This window comes from Lepisosteus oculatus, chromosome 7 (assembly GCF_040954835.1).
Source record: "Lepisosteus oculatus isolate fLepOcu1 chromosome 7, fLepOcu1.hap2, whole genome shotgun sequence".
Taxonomy (NCBI): domain Eukaryota; kingdom Metazoa; phylum Chordata; class Actinopteri; order Semionotiformes; family Lepisosteidae; genus Lepisosteus; species Lepisosteus oculatus.
Window position 1 is genome coordinate 40983862 of NC_090702.1, and position 21351 is coordinate 41005212.

Sequence of the window (21351 nt, forward strand, 5' to 3'; positions counted from 1 at the left end):
TAATACAAATCATGTACAAAATTCTAAATATAAATATAATTAAGTACAAAAAAAGATATGAACTTATTTTCTGTAGGTATATTAAAGGACTATTTCTTTTGATAGGTTATAAGCAACACCATCATCCCACTTTTTAAATATGATTTTGCAAAGACAATTATGTCACATTGTTGAATGATTATCCGACATATACCGAAGACAGACCATGGTTTGGTGGTGTTCAAGTTGTAGCACAGTTTGGAAAGCATTCAAATTGACAAAAAGGTGCTTACCCGTACATACTGTGTAACAGAAACAATTTGCTGTTTACCAGGTTACCAACCTGGACATTCTCTCACCATGATGACTTGATCATGGATCATATCACCAGCTGGGAGCTGTACTAAAAACCCGGTCACTACAGACTTTCTTCTTTTCACAGATCTCCACATTTTAAGATGTGCAAAGAGCAAACAATAAAGCAACGATAAACAACAATGTATTATGGCAAAGTATGTAAACTTCAAAATCAGATGCTATTTAAGCAGATCTGGAACTGTTGTGACCATGCAGATTCAATAAATTAGGTGATTTAAGATTTTCCTTTCTTAAAAAATACTCAACATTATACGTCAACACATATTATCCTTTACAACGATTTGTAATGTCATCAAAGGCACAAAATTATCCATAATGGTCCATAACGAGAGAATTTCAGCCAAAAGCTAGGAGCAGAACTTCAAGTAGAGAAAAGTCAGGTGAAAATGACACCGTTAAGGCTTTGAGAAGTGAGACGGACTTTCTGCAGATGAATCTCAGTAACAGTGGTCCTCAGGGTTTATATTACATTTTATTTTAATAATTGGTTTGTGTGCATGTAGTTTTATCACCTTGTGCAGTGTTTAAGTAGGACTTATAATGCTGTTTTTAAGTCCCAATAAAGTAAAGCATTTGATGATTAATCCACACACATATAGTACATGCAAAAGAACACCTACAGTAATTAATCTAATTAATCAATAAATTAAATGGACAAGGTGCACAAGCTCTGCACAGACCATGAAAATAATTACTGTAGGAGATGTCAATGTCGGTTTAAGTGTTTAAGGTATTTTGTACTATAGTGTTGAAAAAGTGTCATGCCTTTGTATTGGCTCGGATATTGAATTCCACATGTACTGTAAAAATTAAAGACTTAAAGCCATAAAACGTTGCATCAATTCATGCATGTTAATAATTTCGAAATGATCATACAGTTCCATAAGCAAGCCGTGGTGATTACCAATTACTGTTCCCTCGCACAGCCTCCTGTTCTTGATCTTAAAAATCCTTTTCTGTCTCCTTGCTTTATCGAGCGCTTTCTTGTCACTCGCGCTCCACAGGGGCACCCAGTTCCTCCAGCTGCTGCTGCTGCGTCGTCTCCAGATCCTCCAGTCTCTTCCGCAACAGACGCAGCTCCCTCTGATGCTGCTCTTCCTGTGTGTCAAATACAGTGGGTCAGCAACACAATCCTCCATTCACCCACGCGCTTGCCCACCCATAAGAATGTTAAGAGTAGGGTGTTCCCAAACGGTCAGGCTGAGTCCCATACTCCAGGCATTACTAGTTCAAACCCAGGCCGTCATTAGATCTGGTGAGGATTCCCTAGGCATCCCCAGGCCCTAGTGCATTTTACCTGAGCAACGTTAGGGTTGGCCTGGGCAGACTCAGCTACAGCTGGCAACAGCTTGCCAGACATCTGTGACCTTGCAAATCGAAGGCAGTATTAAAGACTGTGGTGTTGGACAAAGACGGTGAAAACAACAAACCTGAAACCAGGTCTTGTTAACTTGTGCAAAAGATGTGGATAGACTTCATTCAAAAAGGGGATGAATCGCACCCAGCCATACAAAGGATGATTCTTGATTACGTGGAAATCGAGCTTCTGAAAGGAGAAAGGTTTCGCTCTGCCCAGATGGCACCTTACTTGGAGATTGGGGAAACTCATGTCAGCTGCTGCCACTAGCGTGGATGAAAGAAAAGGGGTTGGATCGTGGATCCCCGCGGATGTCATGTGTGGCACTAGAATGAGTCTGCGGAACTCATTGTGTCTGCGTTGTAACTCCTTCAGTCGTTTCTGAAGCTGCGCTTGTTCCTCCGTATAGATTGGCTTCCTGAAAAATAAAGCGCAATAAACTACAAGCAGTGTAACAACGACCAAAAAACCTCTTAATACATCTAGGTCTGCATTTAGAGCAAATAAGTACAGACCAAATACATTACTACAGAAGTAACTTCACTTGAAAAACTGCTTTAGGAAAATTCACTTCTCCTCAGAAACAAAATCTGGGCGGTGTATTTCCTTCTGAGGTTTTGTTACATTTACTGTCAATTCAAAACTACAGAAGCACTAACCGATGTTACACTCTTTAAAGATGCAGAATAACTGACACACAGTTGCAAAAATAATAATATGCTTTTTTTAAAGAGCTTATAATTAAGGGAATGAGTGACCTAATGGTATGCAAATGAATATTAAAATGTTTACCATCTTCAATGTCAATGTTTTTTTGTTTTTGTTTGAGACTTTCATATGCTTTGCAAACTATATGCAAACTACTGGTTTATGTCTTCATTTATAGAATACACTAGTTTTAACCCAGGCCTCTAGTTCTGCAAAGAGAATTCAGATAATCACATCATCGGTTGCATAAGGTTTCAGTCTGTTTGAAAAATGGGTCACCGCAGATTTGAGTGCTGCTATAAATAACCAAGATTTGCTTACTGTAACAACAAAGTGGATCATGGGCCTTGCTAAATTCTGTTTTTTTGCAAAACATAAATTTACAGTTCATGTTTTGATAGCAAGATGTTCTTCTGCTTGATTCATTCTATCAAAAGAAAAGACCTGAAACGTACTTGTTTAAGGTGTTTTTCTCTATTTCTAATTCCTGTATCTTTGCCTCCAGCAGCTGTATTTTGTCCTGTAGTCGTTTTTGTTTACTTTCAGTTAATGTCTTCCGCTGCAAAGAAAAAAAATATATATACAAAACTCATTTTACATTAGACCTACAGGTTTATTGGTCAGAGGCAGAATTTACACAGAGCAGCTTCTTTCAGTAAGGTTTTTCTTTAAATACACAACAAGAAGTTGATTTTGTATTACTCTTCATCAATCATTGCTGTCTGCTTGGAAAACTCATCTTGCTTGGCATTGTTTGAATCTTACCTTTTAATATATTCTTTCCCAACAGAGCTTGCAGAGTCACAAAGGTTAGAAATCTATCACTGTAAACTAGGCGCGGATTCAGGAAATTAATTTGCTCACAGTGGATACCTTTTTCTGAGCTGATGCAGCTCTCTGTAGCTTCTCCTTGGCCTGGTTGTACTTCTCCTGCAGTTCAGTACCTTGCTCCTGTAGCCTATGCTTCTCCTCCAGCCAGGAGATACGCTTGTCCTCAAGAACTCTTTAACAGGGACAGGACAAAAAGCACCTTGTTAGGGGCAGGACAGCCTCATATTTACAGTAAAGTAAGACACCAGTAGCTCTTGTAATGGTTCAATACATCTACAAGTTTCCGAATCACAATAAATTATATTACTTACTACACTAACCACATAGAATGCATGTACACAATGTTTAAAACAGTGTACTGAAAATGTTTTTATAGGGCTTAAAACCACAATTAAAAAACTTAAACTACATGCTTTTTAAAAGATCTTATTTGATTTTCATTCGAACAATGTTAATCTTATTTTGCATTCACAGCCTCACAGCCGAGGGGATAGCTCAGACTGTAAAGGTAGTCATCTGGAGCAAAGCTTCAGCTCTCTAACACAGACTTCGCTAATTCGAGTCTGAGACAACACCATCAGTCAACTATGAGCAGAATTTCCCGAAACAGCTGTGCGCATCTCACCGAGCATCACTGGGGCTGGATGGCCTTGATCAAGCACAACTATCTTCTGCTTGCTGTGGACTGTCTGCTAGTACTACTAAAATAGCCTTAAATGTGTGTGGTCTGACTAGTCTGATGTAAAGCTTGACCACAACTTTCTTCTATTTACTGCATTTATGTATGCAAAGCTCTTTGCAAAATACCCAGGCATTTGCTCATACCATTTACTCTTTTAATTTTACCATCTAATTTCCATAATTGTTTTGGTGTGAATGTACATAAAAACCCAGATACATTTTTGAGCATAGCTTCGAACAACTCACAGTCACCCATGGAATAATATCATATATGCATCTGCTAACTCTGTGGATCACCTTGCACTTATTCATGTTAAATTGCATTTGCCAACTGTCTGTCCAAACCACGATTCTGTCCAAATCTTTTTTAAATGCCCTTGCCACTGTTTCTGCTATCTAGTCTAGTTTTGTATCATCGCCACACTGAAATTGTTTGTTAACTACTGTAGATCTGAATCGAAATCACAGATATAGATCAGGGAGAGCTAGCAGCCTAAAACAGATGTGTGCCGTACACAGGTGCTTGCATCTGTCCAGGTTACTCTCCTTAAGATGACTCACTATTTCCATTTCCTACTCACTAACCACTTTTTAACCCATAAGCATACATTATCTTAAGTTCCAATGGCCATTCATTTGATGATTTATCTTTTAGGAAAGACTTTATAGAAAACTCTCAGGAAATCGAATACACTGTATCAGGTATATGCTTTAATTGTGCCTACAGTCTTTGTTGCCAGATCTTACCTTTCTAGTTCTATGTTGGCTGTCTCTTAAAATGACATTATTCTCTAAGTGTTATTTCACTTCAGCTATGACTGTTGTTCCGATAGCTTTACCAGCAGCAGGAGAAAGGGAAATTAGTCAATCATTCCTTGGCTCAGCTCCGAACATATTTTTATGAACTCATTACATTACATTAAATTTCCCAGTGAGAATCAGACTGCATTTAATTCCCCTGTGGGTATTAGATCTGTTAAATTAAAATTGAAGCATGTAAGATAACAAGGAGCATGTTATTTACACCTACTATAGAGACCTTCATATTAATTTAGCATGTTGACTAACTTTATAATCTTCTATCACTTATATCCTGCTATCTTAACTATTTACACTTATACTGTTCCTCTACTGTTGTAACACTGAAAATGAAAATACTTAATTACTTCATTAAATGAAAATATTTTTTACTCTGTTACAATATTCTTTTCCGTCTTCTGTCTCCTTCTATGCAATTCTCTATGCAGTTTTTCATGTGTGCCTGTAGCTCTGTGCTGTTTTTTTTATTTTGGAATCTTAGACACTTTTACACAACCTGTAAACCACTCTCTTCCCCTGGTGTGTTTTCTTATTCCTATTCCTTATTTCCTATAATTTCTCCATTAAACCATCAAGGCCATAAATCCAAATCTAGGAAAATAATATCACAGCCTTAAAACAAATTCACCCCTAAAACAATTGTGTTTTTGAAGTCCATTCATCCTCATTCTAATTACCTGAATGCAAAGGTTCACTACTTAAAAAAAATAATTTTAGTCTTAAATTTTAGAGATTTACTGTACACATCAACAAATACAATATTATATACTATACTAAAATATTAAATCACCTCTATCCACTGGTTCTATCACCTTATAATTAAAGTGTTCGCCTGTCACCCTAATTATATCCTAGCTGTCTAAAAAAAGTCTAGGTCATTAAAGCATCTTCCCATTCAGGTGCTTTAACAGACTGTGTCAAGAAGCAATCGTTACCATTTCAGCCATGTCTAGCTCAGATTCTGACCCCATCAAATTATCCAGTTCAAAAGCTAAACCCTTAAACCACTATACATTAAAGAACTAACTTGCAGAAGTATGTATTCTCAGACACTTACAGTATAATAACTTTGGCAATTGATCCAATCAGTCATTTCTATACTGATTTTATTTGAACTTCCCTCTAATCCTACTTCACCACAAAATCTTTCGGTGACTTCCAATAGGCCATCATAAATAAGCTGTGTCTACATTTTAGTCCTACATAAACTTCTCTAAAATCCCACCATCATCTTAACCCAAGTTCCCGGAACTGCTAACTGAAAGTACAAATATGATTGCCATGGGACCACTGTGGGAAGCTGCAATGTGAAGCTTATTGTATTTCAGGGAAAGCAGATCCACATACTCAGACAACCCTCTAATGCAAGCCAAAAAAGAAGAAAGCAAATCAATTTAAAGTCTCAGTTTCACTATCACGCAGAGCTGGCATCCCACCTCAAAGCCGGATTTAAGATCAGAAATATTTTTCAGGAGAAGACACGTTTTGTTCACACCTTTTTAATTCAACAGTTTCTTAGCTCAGTAAACTAATGGGAAGTAATCAGTTCGCAGGACTAAAGTGGAAATATACTTTTCTGCTTCACTCTGTGCCTTCTCCGCTTGGCCTCGGGCATTTCTCAGTTCCTCCTTCAGCCGTTCAAGCAGCTCTTTCAATTTGTGATTAGCGTCGAGCAAGTCGCTCTCCGATTGTGACAGAGTGCTGACTTGGATTTGCAGCTCATGAGTTTGCTGTAAAAATAAACAAAAGGACACCAGGCCACTCAGATTTAAAATAAGCCCATGGGGAAAAAAGTAACCCCACATACACATTTACATCTATCTAAGTCCCTTTATGAAGGTTAGTTTAAATTTCTGATATTAACTATCTAATTATCCAACCTAACTTTGACATCATTCAGGTGTCCAGAATTCATTTTTCAAAACACATTATTAAAAACAATTTGACCCCATCACTTCATTAGATCATACAAATCTCAAATCTCATACAAAGAACAAGACTGTTAGAAAAAGAAATAGTCTTTTACTGTTTTACATAAACAGATTTTTTTGCTTGACGTTCTGTGGGTTACAGCCATCTTTACTCCCAATTCAACAGCAACAACTGACTGTTACAATTGGGATCAAACACAGAAAGAGGAAATAAAAAAAACAAAAAATTAAAAAGAACATTCTCCAGATTTTGGAAATGTTGTCAAACACAGAGACTTATCATAGTATCAGTTTTCATAACCTTTGCTAAAATGTTTCACTTTTCATCCTTGGAAATTACTGACACTGTGGTAAGTGCAAGAATAGACCTGAAAAACACCACTTAGAACTTACAGTACACCCAGCCCTCAGTGTATCACTCCTTGCTATGCCATAAACTCAAATTTGTCACAGTTCCGTTTCTATTTATTGCTAACGACAGCTTCATAGTAGTGGTTGAATCTGCTCTGTGCAGCTCAGCTGAAGGTCATTGGCTGAGTGGACAGTTTGCAAAAGAAAAATGTAACCCAACAAGGATCTGGAGAACAAACGCTGAACATTACCTTGTAATTTGAAAGTTGGTGAACAAACCGAGGGAATGGATTAAAAATAAAGAGAAATTCAGAGGGATCATTCCAAGCTATTCATCTCATTTCATGCTATAGGTTCTGCAGCGACTTAAGTACTGACTGGAAGAGTGGCACATCCCTCACTGACTTCACCATAAGCCTGTACGCTTTTGGAAAGCCACAGGAGTCTGTTTCGCTGGGAGCCAGCAGAGCCTTAACCAGCTAATCCCAGCACAACCTCTAGAGGCACAAAATGAATTGCAGATTGAATCACGCATACAAGAGTGGAGAATCACAGTCGGGTAACTGAATAAATGATCACTGAACATTTTATGCAAGAATGTTACTACTTTTGGCTACTAGTATGTCATTACAGGTGTTAGAATAACTTGATATTAAAAGGTTTGAACACGTACATAAAAATGTGGTTTCCTGTTGAACTGCACAGCCTTGTGTAGTGTCTTAAACACAGTACAGTTTACATCTCAGTACTATACATTTTATGTATGATAATTATCTTTAAAATGCTGTCCACGTGTCATTTGTAAGTGTAACTTGAATACAGCAATAACCTCTAAAGTACTGCCTTATGTATTGTCCCTCACCACCCACTGCCCAGTTCACAAGGCGTTCTGCCATTGTGTTGAAGAGATGTTGCCAACCCTCGATATAATATGTATTATCATTAATAATGATACATTATGCCATTGGGAATGTTTTGCCTTCTTCAGCACACAGGCTCCCTGTGTTTTTGAAAAAACAGATCAAAATGAAATGCCTTCTTCACTAAAGAGTCACTCTGCCCTATTTATCCATTTTCTCAACCTAGTTTCTGGATATATCATCACCCTTGTTGTGATAGAGCACACTCACAGTAGACCATGATACCCATGGCAGATGAAGTGATAGTTATACAACATATATGCACAATATGCACTAGTATATTTTAATCATTTATATAACAGCCATGTTATTCAGGAAAAGATTTTCCTACCTTTTTTTTACATATTTTGCAAGTCCAATACTGGCAATGGGAATGTGACTGACATGACATTTACAGTGGAAATGTGACTGACTACCTGAACAGCAGAGCTGTATACATGTTAAGCTCCACTTGTTGCGTGAACATGCATTATACCTGTCTGAGGTCACAATTCTCATTCTTTTCCTTCTCCAGCTCCTCCAGGTGAAGGCTTTGCTGTTGTACTTTAGTCCTGAGAGAATGGAGTGAGAATGAAATGAAAGCACGTGGCAGTTATTTTTGTATGAGGTTCATATGAGGTTCAATGATTCCTGAAGATACTTTACAAGCAACAAAACATTTGAGGACCTTTCTTCCTTGTACACTAAATGTATCGCAGTTGTAGATGAATACAAAAATAACTAGGACGTCCGTTGTGATCTGTAACGCTATAACAGTTAACATAGACAACGGCTAAATGTAGCTGAAGTCTAAAGGTGCTACAGCCTATAAGTGTTAGGAAGCTATTTTTAGTATTTGTCCGAAAGTGCTAATTGCCATTTAACAGACAATTCTGCAAGCAAGGCATACTACCAGCCCCAATTTGTGATCTTCAAATTAACTTTTTTTTCCCCATGTAGTAAAAGTCTAAATGAACTTTCTAACTTTGAACTGTTTCTCTAACTCCCACTCCCGAATGTGTTATGTCTTATAGGCTGTGTTGTACTCAGAGCAGAGGACTTTAGATTAACTTAGGTGTCTGCTGCACATTTTGTGAAAAAAAAAGACTAAAAATCATTGGGAGTGCTAAGTTCCAATCAGAAATTGTAATGGTGGAAATACAGACTTAAAAAGCACTGTGAGAAGGTGGAAGCAAGAAATACAACCTTGCTTATGTGTATCTTTTGCAAGCCCTAAACACCTGGGGAATCAAATGTTTGTACTAAATTAAGAGCAGGGAATACAAAAAAAAGCACCTCTATGTGTGGACAGCTATAAAAATGAATTTAAAAGAAGTACAAGAACTTCTTTAACCAGTGCAATATCTGGTTTTTACAGAGAGTGACAAGCACATAGCAGGAACCACTGAGGCAACTATTTTTCATTTTCTTCTTTTGACAGGTAATTTTTGCCTGTTAATTTTTAACTCTGTTATAACCTTCAGCTTCCTATAAAAAATAGTTCAATGACGATTGTGTGGATTTTCTCCCATACAGAAAAAAATGGAATAAGCAGCTTTCAGCTTATCAAAAATAAAGTCATGAACCTAAAGAAACAGTCATAAAACCTAAAAAAAAAACGTAACCATGTGCACTAAACACAACAAAAATGGAACAGATTACTTTGGTTGGAAATGAAAAATGAAATTATAAATTATGATATTTATCATAACATAACACTTTAAGAAGTCAATAAAATGTATACTGTGCTTAAGACAGCCTGTTTAAAACCTGTTCATAGCCATATAACATTTATCACGGATTGCAATACAACCCAAAGTGCCAAAAACTCAAAGTGGCAGAAATGTTTAATTGTAGTAGCTCATTGCAGGCACTACCATTTTAACCTTTTCTTCAGCCTGTGCAGTCAGCAATCGATACATTCTTCAGTCTGATGCTTTTGAGACTTCAGAATTTTCAGTCCCGTAATACATAATGCTACAGAGGTGTAGAAATTTCAAGGGGAGACATGTATTATATGCAGCACTAAAACGGCTGTGACAAGTTTTATGTTATGGACCTAGAAACCCACAGTGAACATCTTCAAACCTGACTTCTGATGTCTACGTACCAGTACATACAGTAACTTCTAAAGTAACTTTGAGTAAATGTCTTTAAATAACCCTTACAAATAAGTTCTGGTGGCAGCTGACTTGTTTTGGAGGTGCTATTTCAGCATGAATGTGATGCATCTTTTTGAAGCAGCTTCCTTAACAGCACTAAAGAAAGCAGTACCTGAGGCTCTGGACTTCCTTCCTGGCGATGTCTTCGCTCCGCTCGACGGCACGCAGCTTCTCCTGCCACTGCTCTCTGTGCGAGCTCCCTGCAGCTTCCTGCACTGCCCTCTGCTGCTCCAGCTCCGCCACGCGGCTCTCCAGCTCCAGCCTGGACAGAGGACACAGGACAGCCGTAGCCCCAGTCAGCCTTAACGAGCATTAAACACTGTGCATCTAACATACTTACTGTACTGTAGGTGTACGGGACAACCTAATCCCCTCAGCTGTTTACTAAGGAATCTCTTAACATTACATGTATTAAAGTAGGCTTACATCAATAGGTAATATTATTACTAACTTGCATAAAAACATCTTCAGTAAAAAAATGTTTTTGGACCTCAGCTGTGCCCTAGAATGACTGTTTTGAATAATATAACTCTAAAACACGGGTCCAAGAATATCAAAGGTATACAGATAAGATTTGCATAAGTGATTAAAAAGGCTTCCTGTGAAATGCCCGGAACCATGTAGCAAATTATGAGAAACCTTACTGATGTCACATTACTTCAAAGAAAAGTCTGCAGATGGCCTAGTACAAGCAACCTTTCATAAAACAAACAAACTCATGTTTATCTCTAAGTGCTGGAGGGAAAAGAGTAGTAATCACAAGTCCTGAGAAAACCGAAAGAGTCAGATCATTTTTAAGTGATTGTAAAAATCAAGGGATATGGATATTTGGAATTATGTTCTAGTTTTGAAGGACTTTTATGGTTACTTATTATTTTTTAATATTTGTAAATATATGTAAAGAGATTACTGATCTGTGGATTAACCAATCAAAATGATTAGTAATTTATTATTTTTCTTTAATAATATGTTAATTGAAACCATGCCTGGGTTTTTTTGCTCTCTGCTTTACCTACAATAAAATGTGAGTTTTCACTAACTTTTATATAAATCAAATACTGTATATTTTAAAAGGATTATCCACAATTTTGGGAAAGTGAAATTAGTCTTTTTTATTTTATTTTAAATTGACGTCTGTCATTTTTTAATTACAATTTTCAAAGCATTTCATAGACTTGTGCCCAAAGACACATGGTTCTGACATTTCAAAGAGAAGATTCACCTACAGAAAAGGATTAACAACTATCGGTACTGGATAACACCAAACTCAATGAATACGGTCTTTAAAGAAACTGGACACTATCAATTTTAAAATGTTTGTCTGAAGATCATTTGTAAGACAACAACAACAGACATAACCACTGAAGAAACTCGCCTTGCAACCTCCAAACTTCAAAAACACTAGCGCAGCCCTACAGTAAGTGTTTTATTTATGTGGTCAGGCTGACCACATTAGCAGTAGCTGCAGATCTTACAGTCGCAGTGCATCACTTACCATATGTGACATATTTCTTTCTCTAAATTAAAGCTTAAAGAGTTGCCCAATGTGTTAGTTCTTCTTACAGAATAATGATTTCTCTCCATGACAAATTATGACTAACGTCCTACAGCCGAAAGAAAAGTAGCATCCCAATGGCAAATGCTTTGAAGAATTTTTTTTATTATAGATTTGGTCTGATCTTGTATGTGTGCACACATCCATCCACAAGGCTCAGCTTGACGGTTTGGCACTTGAAAGTAACCGAAATGGATGAAACAAATGTATAGTTACTTTTCATCCTGTACTGTGGCCAGTTTTTGAAATTCCTCCTCCCTGACTGCCTGAACTTTGCGTATTAATTCACGTTCCTTTTCAGCCAAATGCTCCTTGTTCCTTTCAATGGTGGTCTTTAAGATTTCAACGTCTGACTGCAATCCTGTTAAAACATGGAGGAAAAACAATATAGCATTGAACAGGGACAGCAGGCAGAGTAAAGGACAGGAAATATCTACTGTTTTTGATCCTTCATTAATTTTAAGCATGAAAAGCAACAGGCAGCTCTGTGTCACATGGTCCCAAGAATGCCTGAATGGAGACATGCTTATTATTTTTTAAATGAGGAAATTAGTAAATTACCATCCAGTTGGTTCTGTAGGGTGTCCCGCTCTCTCTCCACCTCTCCCTTTGATCTTGCACACTCTAGTTTAATATTAGCAACCTCAATCTTATGGGAATGTTTAAGTTCCTCTACCTAAAAAGAAAATATCAGTTTTTTGAGAATGTTTTCTTGTTGTGTCCATCAAGACCAAGAAAGTATTTACTGGTACTGTCAATAAACATTTTAGTGTGCAATGCTGAATATAATTCTTAGTATTCAAAGGTATTTTATGTATGTTGTTAATCAAATTATCTTTCTATTAGACCAAGCTACAACTGCTTGTGTCTGTCTGTAAACCTAGTTCATAATCAGCTAAGCCATGACATGTTTAGACAAAATTAGTCTGATCAAAATGTCTTAAGCATAACAAAAGAGAAATTAAAACTCAAAAGGTTTAATTAAATAAGCTTATCACTTTTAATTAAAAATGAAAGAAACAGTCTTCAGACTGAATTGAAGGGTTTGGGCTGTTTTCAGGACATCATTTCATTTTGTGTAACACAAAAAGAAACAATATTTAGACCCATTTTGGAAAAGTTAAATATACTGTATAGCATGGTCTGAAAATGTTTAATAAAAGTCTTTAAAGCTTAACCTTAACAAAAAAGCAATATTCAAAAGCAAACACTTTAGGACAGAAACACACAACTGGTGCGGAAATCAAAATCATAAATTGAGGGGGAGTCTTTGGCTGATGTTTATAAGACCATTCTGTGTTTTCTTCAAAACTGGAGCAGAGAGGTTAATATCTGAAATTTAGCCATTCTTCAGGAGAGATCCTCATCTAAAGGCTCAACAGCTAAAATTCTACATTTTTTTCCCCACTTTCAGTGTGGAATTAACCTATACTTGTTCCTTTGCTGCCCAAACAATGCAGTGACAACCCACTCCAACCTCAGAATAATACCATGTATAATTCTAATATTACTTCCCTCAATCTGAATTCCACAAACTTAATTATAAGGATTTTGTTGGCATTTTCTGTTTCTGTGAAAGTTTTGAAAGAAAGGCAATCGTCAATAAAGTTTAGAGATCTACTCCCAAAGCTCTTAAGCACTTTAACTGGCCATTTGTGACTTAATAGAACTAATTAACTTACTAAACTCACAACCCATAAAGGTTCTAAGCTTTTGATAAATTAATGATTAAAGGCAATGTACTGTATAAGACACTCCAGGATCAGGGCTGACCACCTCTAGTATAGATCATTGAGTAGAAGTTTTTAACTTCCCATATACAGTACATTAAATGTCTAGTAAGATGAGGCAAGATGATTCAAAATAAAGTGTAAAAACAAAGGAAAAAAAATGCATCTCATATCGCTATGCTTTATGTTGTTGATATCTCAGAGGTCACAAAGTGAGAAAACTCCTAGCACACAGCATAAATACTTACTTTGCTAGTTAGAATATTGACCTCACGTTCAACCTTGTGCAACTTGCTGGTGAGCTGTGCATTTTGTTCATGACTTAGCAGTAATTCTCTGTCTAAGCGCTCCACCTGTAGCTTTAGAGACTGCTTCTCACCCTAGAAATGAGAAAACAGCACCTATCAGCTTTTTGAAAATTGCCTATCAAAGTGATTAACAAGAAAGTTATTTAAAAATCATGAAGACTATAAACACTCAACTCTAACACCAGATTTCTCCACATCCTCAGTGGATATAGACCTTTTGATTTATGGGGGTTGGTTTATTACATTTTGGATTTTCCTTCTGGAACTGCATTGCCCAAGAGAAGCAAAATGAAGAAAGAGTAGATCACTATGGGCATTTGCATATTAAATTAATTTTGGAAAAACAAGTTTAGGCCCAGTTTAAATACATTTTAAACCTGGTTTTTAAATTAAAAATTCTATACCCCCACAACCTCTGAGTTTCATTCTGAGTTCTTAGAAATTGAAACTTGCATTAGTGCTGGGTTTATAAAATGTGACTGGTGAGTGGTTTTGATTTAACCCAGGCATTAATGTGGAAAGAAACTGTTTCCATACTTATTTGTCTTTCAACTTCACTAAAATGTTGTTCATAGATTATAAAATGCAAACATTACACACAACAATCACAAATAATAATTTGATGGTAAGACATCTGAAAAACATATGCTCTAGGAACTTAAAATAAAATGACAGCTCTTTGCCAGCTTTTAGCAATATTATTTTTTCTTATTTTAATTCTTAGTAAGAATTGATCCCTGAACAAAATGAGACACATGGGTTTTTAGATTTGTTAGGGAGCCCAAAGAAACCTTACCAATTTTCTCAACGGGGGATACAAACAAAGCATTAATAAAAACTACAGTAATGAGGATGTTTTGTCAGGAGATCTAAATACAAATATCATATTTGTATTTAGATCTCCTGCTTTTTGAGAAACACAATAAACCAACTACTACCCTTCTAAAATTCCACAATAAAATTGATATTTCTAAAACTGTAATAGTACACATTAGCAAAGAATGTAAGAGCCCAAAGCTTCTACTGCAGATTATAAAAAGCTAATACAACATCAGAAAGCTGAAATGTCAGTTGATTATGTTTCTCTTTCACGTAAGAGAAAGCCTAACCTTAAAAGCTACTGTACATCAAAATCCAAAAGGCATTCAGGAAGCAAACTATCCTCAGAAGTCTTTAGAGACTCTACTGTGCTGGCACAAAAGAGCACACAAATACAATAACGCAATAGCTCTTTAAATTCTAAAACAAGCCAGCTTTTTAAATAATGTCATCTGTAACAGGCAGTTACACAAAAAAAAAGACCAGGTGGCATCTCTGTTTGTGTCAGAGATACCTACCACTGTTCTGTGACTGACTTGTGTGTACTTTTCTTACATTATTGTTTTAATCAAGATCTTGAAGTTACCGTTAGTGCTGTTATATAAAACAGCACAGGTTTAAGTCAGACAATGTTCATACTGTATGTTAGTACTCATGTGCCATTCAAATATATTCCATTTATATCACAAAAGGGAGTAGGAAAAGAAGTAACAAATAACTTGAGGAAAATCAGGATGAATACACATACTGCACTCTGCCTGTCATTTGCATTATATACTATGCTTAAACAAGTAATTTCCACCACAGTTAAGGAAAAAAAAACATTTGAATAATACATTTAAAGTATTTTAAAAGGCATCTTAATATATGCAAAAAATGAACACATTGCCACCTTCATACCAGCTTCTTTGTGTCTTAATTCTTTTTCTCTGTCTTTTGAATGAGGGATTAAACATCTCAGAAATCTCTGCCCTTCAAACAATCATCCAAAACAAATGGCACTGCAGCAAAAACAAATATGTTCTGCTGAAAACCTTAAAAAACCACTTGCCCATTGACAAAGTAGTTGATGCCTGCTGAATCTTTGCAGTATTCTTGTGGGAAGACTTTAGAAAGCAGACACCTGTAAACCATGTAGCAGTTACGTACAAATGATATCCTAGCATTTAACAACCGTCATGCAGTGGTTATCCAACATTTGGTAAGTCAATGGGCAAGTGTTTTTTTAAAATTTTCAGCAGATTGCAGAACATATTTGTTGTTTATGCTTCAGTGCCATTTGTTGTGGATTTAGTTATTACTGGTGTAATATGTAACTTACTAACCATCATGCAGTGGTTATCCAACATTTGTTAAGTTATATATTACACCAGTAATAACTAAAGCTGTCTTTTCAGGCCGTACTAACAATACAGGTACCAGTCATGTTTTAGACATTTAGCAGCTCTCAACAGGCTTTGTGTCAGTAAGAAAGTATTAATAGACAGTATGTCTTACTGACAGCTGCTGTGCTGATATGGGGCCTATTTTGCTGTGTGTGATGACAGATATTGGTTTTTTTCAATATCCAAAAATGAAATCCCTGGATCAATTAACTACTAACTTCCAAACAGGCTAGATGGGCCAAACAGCCTCCTCTTACATGTAATATTCCTTATGCACTTATATTAGGCATTTAGCTCTGTGCAGTGGTCAAGGGTGGGTGTGGGTCATCTTCTCACTAGCTTGAAACTCGAGTTTTCACACACACTACACTTCACACACACAATAACATCACACTTTCACACATTAACATCACACTTTCTGGTACTTCTTTAAGCAAATGCAAATGCAGATTTATACAGCTCTGAAAATTCAGAAACAGGCATATTTTGAAGACCTCCATAGTCTTTAAGCTTTAATAATCTATTTTGTATCTGAGCTACAAGACCTTTCTCAGAAAATCACATCAGTCATGTGTTTATTATATGAAGATGCTGACATACGTTAAATAGGCCAATGCAAAGTACTGATTTATTATAAGCAGTTAACAGTACAATTAGTTGCAGTTTTAGGCTAGAAAGTCCCCCTACTAGTAATTGCTGTTATTGATACTACACTGTTTATTGGTATAAACATTAGAACTTAGTTCCAATATGTATGTACCACCTTTTCATTTAACTGTACTCAACTCAGCATTTCTCAAAATCACAAGATGTCATTTCTGTTGACTGCAGAAATAACTGAAATACTTAATAATAAAATAGTTAATAACAACAATCTATGTGTTTTATTTTTATAGCTTACATTTTAAATGATCCCATGCTGTGTCCTCTTAAAAGAACATTATGCCTATGCCCCCTAAAAACCCATGTGATCATAAGACATCATGTACTCTTCTTTTGTGGAAATCTATTTCTAGTTGTGGCCCATATGTCTGAATTGCTTTTCCTTTATTTGCTTTCAGAGTAAAGCTAAATAGTAACTAATGATATTCATTGATTTCTGACAAATATGGATTACGAATATGACCAAAAAAGTATTGGGACCTATTTTTGGTGTTATGGCCAGGTCTCTAGTACACACTGGTGCAGCACTGGTTTTGGCTACTGTGTATTGTTTAACAAAAGGAAAACCTAAAAGGTTCATTCACATCGCGTGTTTCGTGGGGCAGTAAAAAGGGGGAGATTTTCCTGATATTTTACTAGATGATTTTGAAGAAGAATAAAGACCCCCTTTCATGTATATCTTCCATGTTATTAAACTCAGGTTTTAAGTCATTTAAGTGTCTCGGCTCAGCTGGAGCACCTACCTCCAGAGATCTGACCGCACACTGGGACTCGGCCAGCTGTCGCACCTGGATCCTCTGCACGTTCTCGGCCTGTGCCCCAGAGTTGTCCCTCTCAGCCCGCAGCTCAGCGACCTCTGCCTCCAAGCTCTTCAGCCTCTGGTGCAACTGAGCCTTCTCCCTTAGGAGCGATTCCACCCTCTTGTTGTCTCTTGTGGGGTCGGCGCCTAACAGCTGATTGGAAAGCTCCTCTTTGTCTTTTTCTAACCGGGAGACCTAATATAAAAATAAACACATCTGCTTACTAGGATGCAATCTGTTTCTTAAAACACAGAAGTAGGAAACCTGATCATTGTTTTATGTTTTGTTTAATGTATATAGTTTCATAAATGAAGATAAAGAAATGCATGTACAGTATGTGTTTGCAAAATATGCTGTGTTTTATGTGATTTATTATGTGATTTTAGCCATTAAAATTTGCTGGAACTCCCTGAAGAGTTATCCCACAACCACCTAAAAAAGAAGGCAAAAGCAGAATGTTTCATGTAACAAAACTTAATTGAACTTCAAACAACTAATAATGGAGGAAAACACTATTTTATCACCTTCCTCTCCTATCTGAAAGTGGTCCTAAAAGATATAGGGCACAGTAGTTCAGTATAACAGACTCATATAAATATCTCCTACCCTTTTTGCCTCTGCAGAGTGTGAACTTTAGCAAGTGTGAAAGCACATATACAAAACACTCACTAACCTACTTTACTTGTCTCTTCTACTCTGAGATTACTCTACCTACTGTAAACCCCCAATTTCTAGCTTCAATATTAAAAAAAGAGTAAGTATTTCATATAGATGAAATAATGTTAGAAGGCTGTGAACTGTTTGCCCAATGAACTGGTGCAGGCAGAAAAAATATTGTTGCAACACACGAGGTGTAATCAGTGCAGCATTTCCCAAGAGCGAGACAGTGTGAAAGTACAGAGAAAAGGGTGTTGAGGCATCACTCCCATATTGTAATACATCAACTGTATAGTTAGCCAAACAGGTTTTGCACAATAGCATTATTACCAGAATATTTTTTTTTTCTTTGTGAGGTATGACCAAAAAAATAGCTTTGAATATCTTTGCTGTCAGAACAAAATGACAGTCAGGCAGTCATTCTGATTTATGCAGAACGCTGATACTGACACTAAAACAGCACCTACAGTACTAAGTTTGGAGTCAACAGACCAACTGCTCTTAAACAGAGACCTTCATTGTTTTCATACTGGCCTTGCCTTTCAATAGAGCAACCTGTATCAGACATGTTTCAGACTAAATTTCATTCCAATTAATCTTGGAGTTTGAGAGGAGTTACTTGAACACTTTTAACTAATCCAATATAGCAGCCAAAAAACGCAAACAACTATCACATCCTGAACAAGTCTCTTTGACATTGCCTAAAATTGTGGACCAGGTTTCAGATTTGCATTTTAAATGGTTTCACAGTAAACGATTGTTTTAAAGTTTTGCAAATAATTCTATACGGCAGCCAAACCATGTAATCACTCTGGCAATTTGACAATGGTGTCTAACAGTATGCAATTTCATTAGTTTTATTTTAATTATTTTTAAAAAAAAAAAATCTGAAAAAAGTATAATAAAAACTAAACAAACTTCCTCCAGCGCCTTTGTTGCTTGAATGTCTATTTAAACTATTATTAAATGAATCAAGTCTATGAGTGGTAGTTTCAGGTAGTTCTTAACCCACCTCTGCTTCAAAACGGATCTTCCTTTCCTCCAAAACATGCATGTGCTCTTCCTTCTGGTGTTCAAATTCAGACTTCAGGAAAGTGTAGTCATAACGGAGCTTGTTGTACTCCAAACGGTACTTTTCTGTTTCCTTTGAAAAAGGAAAGGTTAACATTTTTGCCATGTTACTATATTTACACAGAATTGTGAAGAACCATTTAAAAAAATGTAACATGCAGGATGAGAATTCTCCGTGATGGTCTCTATTGAGAATCCCTTAGCACGTGCAACTGTTAACAGTTTGCACCCACCCAGGTATGCAAAGGTTCTTTTAATAAAATTAAATGTGCTGTTATCTTACAGAAAGTGCATGGGCAAGCTTTCTAGAAATAAATTAAGATACCAGTAATGCACATGCTCAAATGCATTGACAAAGTTAACTCAGAGAACTTCCTAGCAAACAGCGAACCACAAACCAGAGGGCACCAGAGGAGGCACTTTATTACCCAAAGTATGGAACAAGCTAACCAGCTATGTTGTTGAAGCTGATACCCTCTGGATGAGATCTTTGGGATAACTGAATACTAACCACCAAACAGACTATAAGGTTCAAATGGCCTCCTCTCATTTGTAACTGTTCTTATGAATATCTAGTATTGTAAATTAAGACCAACCTCTTCAAGTTTACTAAATCTCTCCCTCATTGGCATCTCCAGTTCCTGCTGGATCTGGGCTCGCAGCAATTCCAGTTTCTGTGGAGTAAGCATCTGGCACAAACAAAACAAAAAACTTCCTACTCTGAATACCCATTTTTTTCTTCTTCAGAGAATGAAAACAAGGAAGAAAACTATCAGCCTTTTTCGCATTCGTGAAAAATACAGAAAACAACACATGGCATCTGTACAAGGGAAATATGAAAATATTCATTACTTAACATGAATTCTACATTAAATATATTAGTAGTGTTAGTGTGTTACACTAAAAGCATCACAAGAAACATCAGCCTTACAAGTCCAGCAATTTGATTTAAAATGCTAAAGATATGCAAGTACAAAATGTTTTCAGACTCAGCTCTCTATCTTCTGATAAAGCTTAAAATACAAAGAGAAAAAGTTATCTTGACCTACACGCTAAAATATGCAAGGATTCCAAGAACACTGAGAGAGTACTACAGAAAATCAGCGGTTCTCAAAAACATACACATACACAAAGAGTTAAGGGAAAATGACTTAGAGAAGAAGATACAGTATTAAAATTTCCACAGTCCCGATAGGGAACAGAAATGTAACAATTACTAAATTACCTGCATTTTCAGCTCCTCTAATTCCCTAGTTTTATCCAACAGCTCTCCCCGGAGTTCTGCAAGCAGCAACTGAAGCTTATCTTGTGCAGCCTGCTTCTCACTCAGCAAACGTTTCAGTTCATTCTGAGCTCTGGTGTATTCATCCTGTAGCCTGTAAAAATACACACAAGCATAATCAAATAAGAGCTATCATTCTTACAAATATTTGTTACAGTATTCACATATAATGCTTAAAACCATGTTAGTGTAAGACCATAGGTTACGTGGAAACATTTCTACAAATCTTGCTAGTCATTCCTGACAAAGATTTTGAATCACATCAAAATTATGACTTACTCATCACCAATTCTGAACCCAACAGCAGCTTTGTAAATGTAAGGCATCCATGGCATTCAGAAATCTACCATTAGGTAATATGTCTGTAATCTGTGTTTGGGACAAACGTTTGATCTACTTACTAAGGCCAACATCAGAATTCCTAGATTAGTCTATTCAAACTGCGCTGGCTATGTAATATCAAGAATTAAATAGACAAAGCTAAATCATGTAGGTTCAAGTAGGCAGCTGCATCAGCATGCGTAGGTTGCTAAGGAACAAGTAAAGGTTTATTCCATGCTGAAAAGAAAAGAGTCACAACATCTGGGCTGTGGAGCCTTCTTCTTCCTTTACATCTAAATCACAGTAAACGGGCTAACCAAACCACCTCACACCACTGATAATGCTGCACAGGTAAAAATATTTCACAATAAACCAAATGCTGTTTATCAGTGCAACTCCACTGATTACTCTGTCAGACGTTCTGTTTGTTTAACAGCTTTTAGACTGTTAGATTGATTTACCACCTACTCTGCAATAATTTACATACAACAAAAAAAACACTTCTAACAAGCTAACAAGCATGCAACAAATTGGCTGTGAATATCCACCTCTCTTGCCCATTTCTGTACAGTACTACAGAGCTAGATTACTGTACGTCAGAGGCACACATTAAATAAATCAGTGTCTATTCACAGTGCAGAACATGTGAGAGAAGTCTCAAGGG

General features: G+C 36.5%; 1 protein-coding gene across 7 annotated transcripts in view; it reads right to left on the reverse strand.

Moving 5' to 3' along the window:
- cep83 (centrosomal protein 83) overlaps nt 1-21351 on the reverse strand; it is a 29606-nt gene continuing 8255 nt past the window's right edge. For all 7 annotated transcript variants that reach the window (XM_069192503.1, XM_069192509.1, XM_069192507.1 and 4 more), the window contains exons 3-16: nt 20310-20460; nt 19681-19773; nt 19026-19157; nt 17300-17551; nt 13630-13761; nt 12213-12327; nt 11868-12012; nt 10209-10358; nt 8431-8506; nt 6326-6483; nt 3296-3425; nt 2878-2981; nt 1946-2132; nt 1-1455 (exon numbers count right to left, since the gene is read on the reverse strand). In XM_069192503.1, coding sequence (XP_069048604.1) covers nt 1345-1455; nt 1946-2132; nt 2878-2981; nt 3296-3425; nt 6326-6483; nt 8431-8506; nt 10209-10358; nt 11868-12012; nt 12213-12327; nt 13630-13761; nt 17300-17551; nt 19026-19157; nt 19681-19773; nt 20310-20460 — 1936 coding nt within the window. In that variant the 3' untranslated portion in view covers nt 1-1344. The remainder of the gene's footprint in view (nt 1456-1945; nt 2133-2877; nt 2982-3295; nt 3426-6325; nt 6484-8430; nt 8507-10208; nt 10359-11867; nt 12013-12212; nt 12328-13629; nt 13762-17299; nt 17552-19025; nt 19158-19680; nt 19774-20309; nt 20461-21351) is intronic.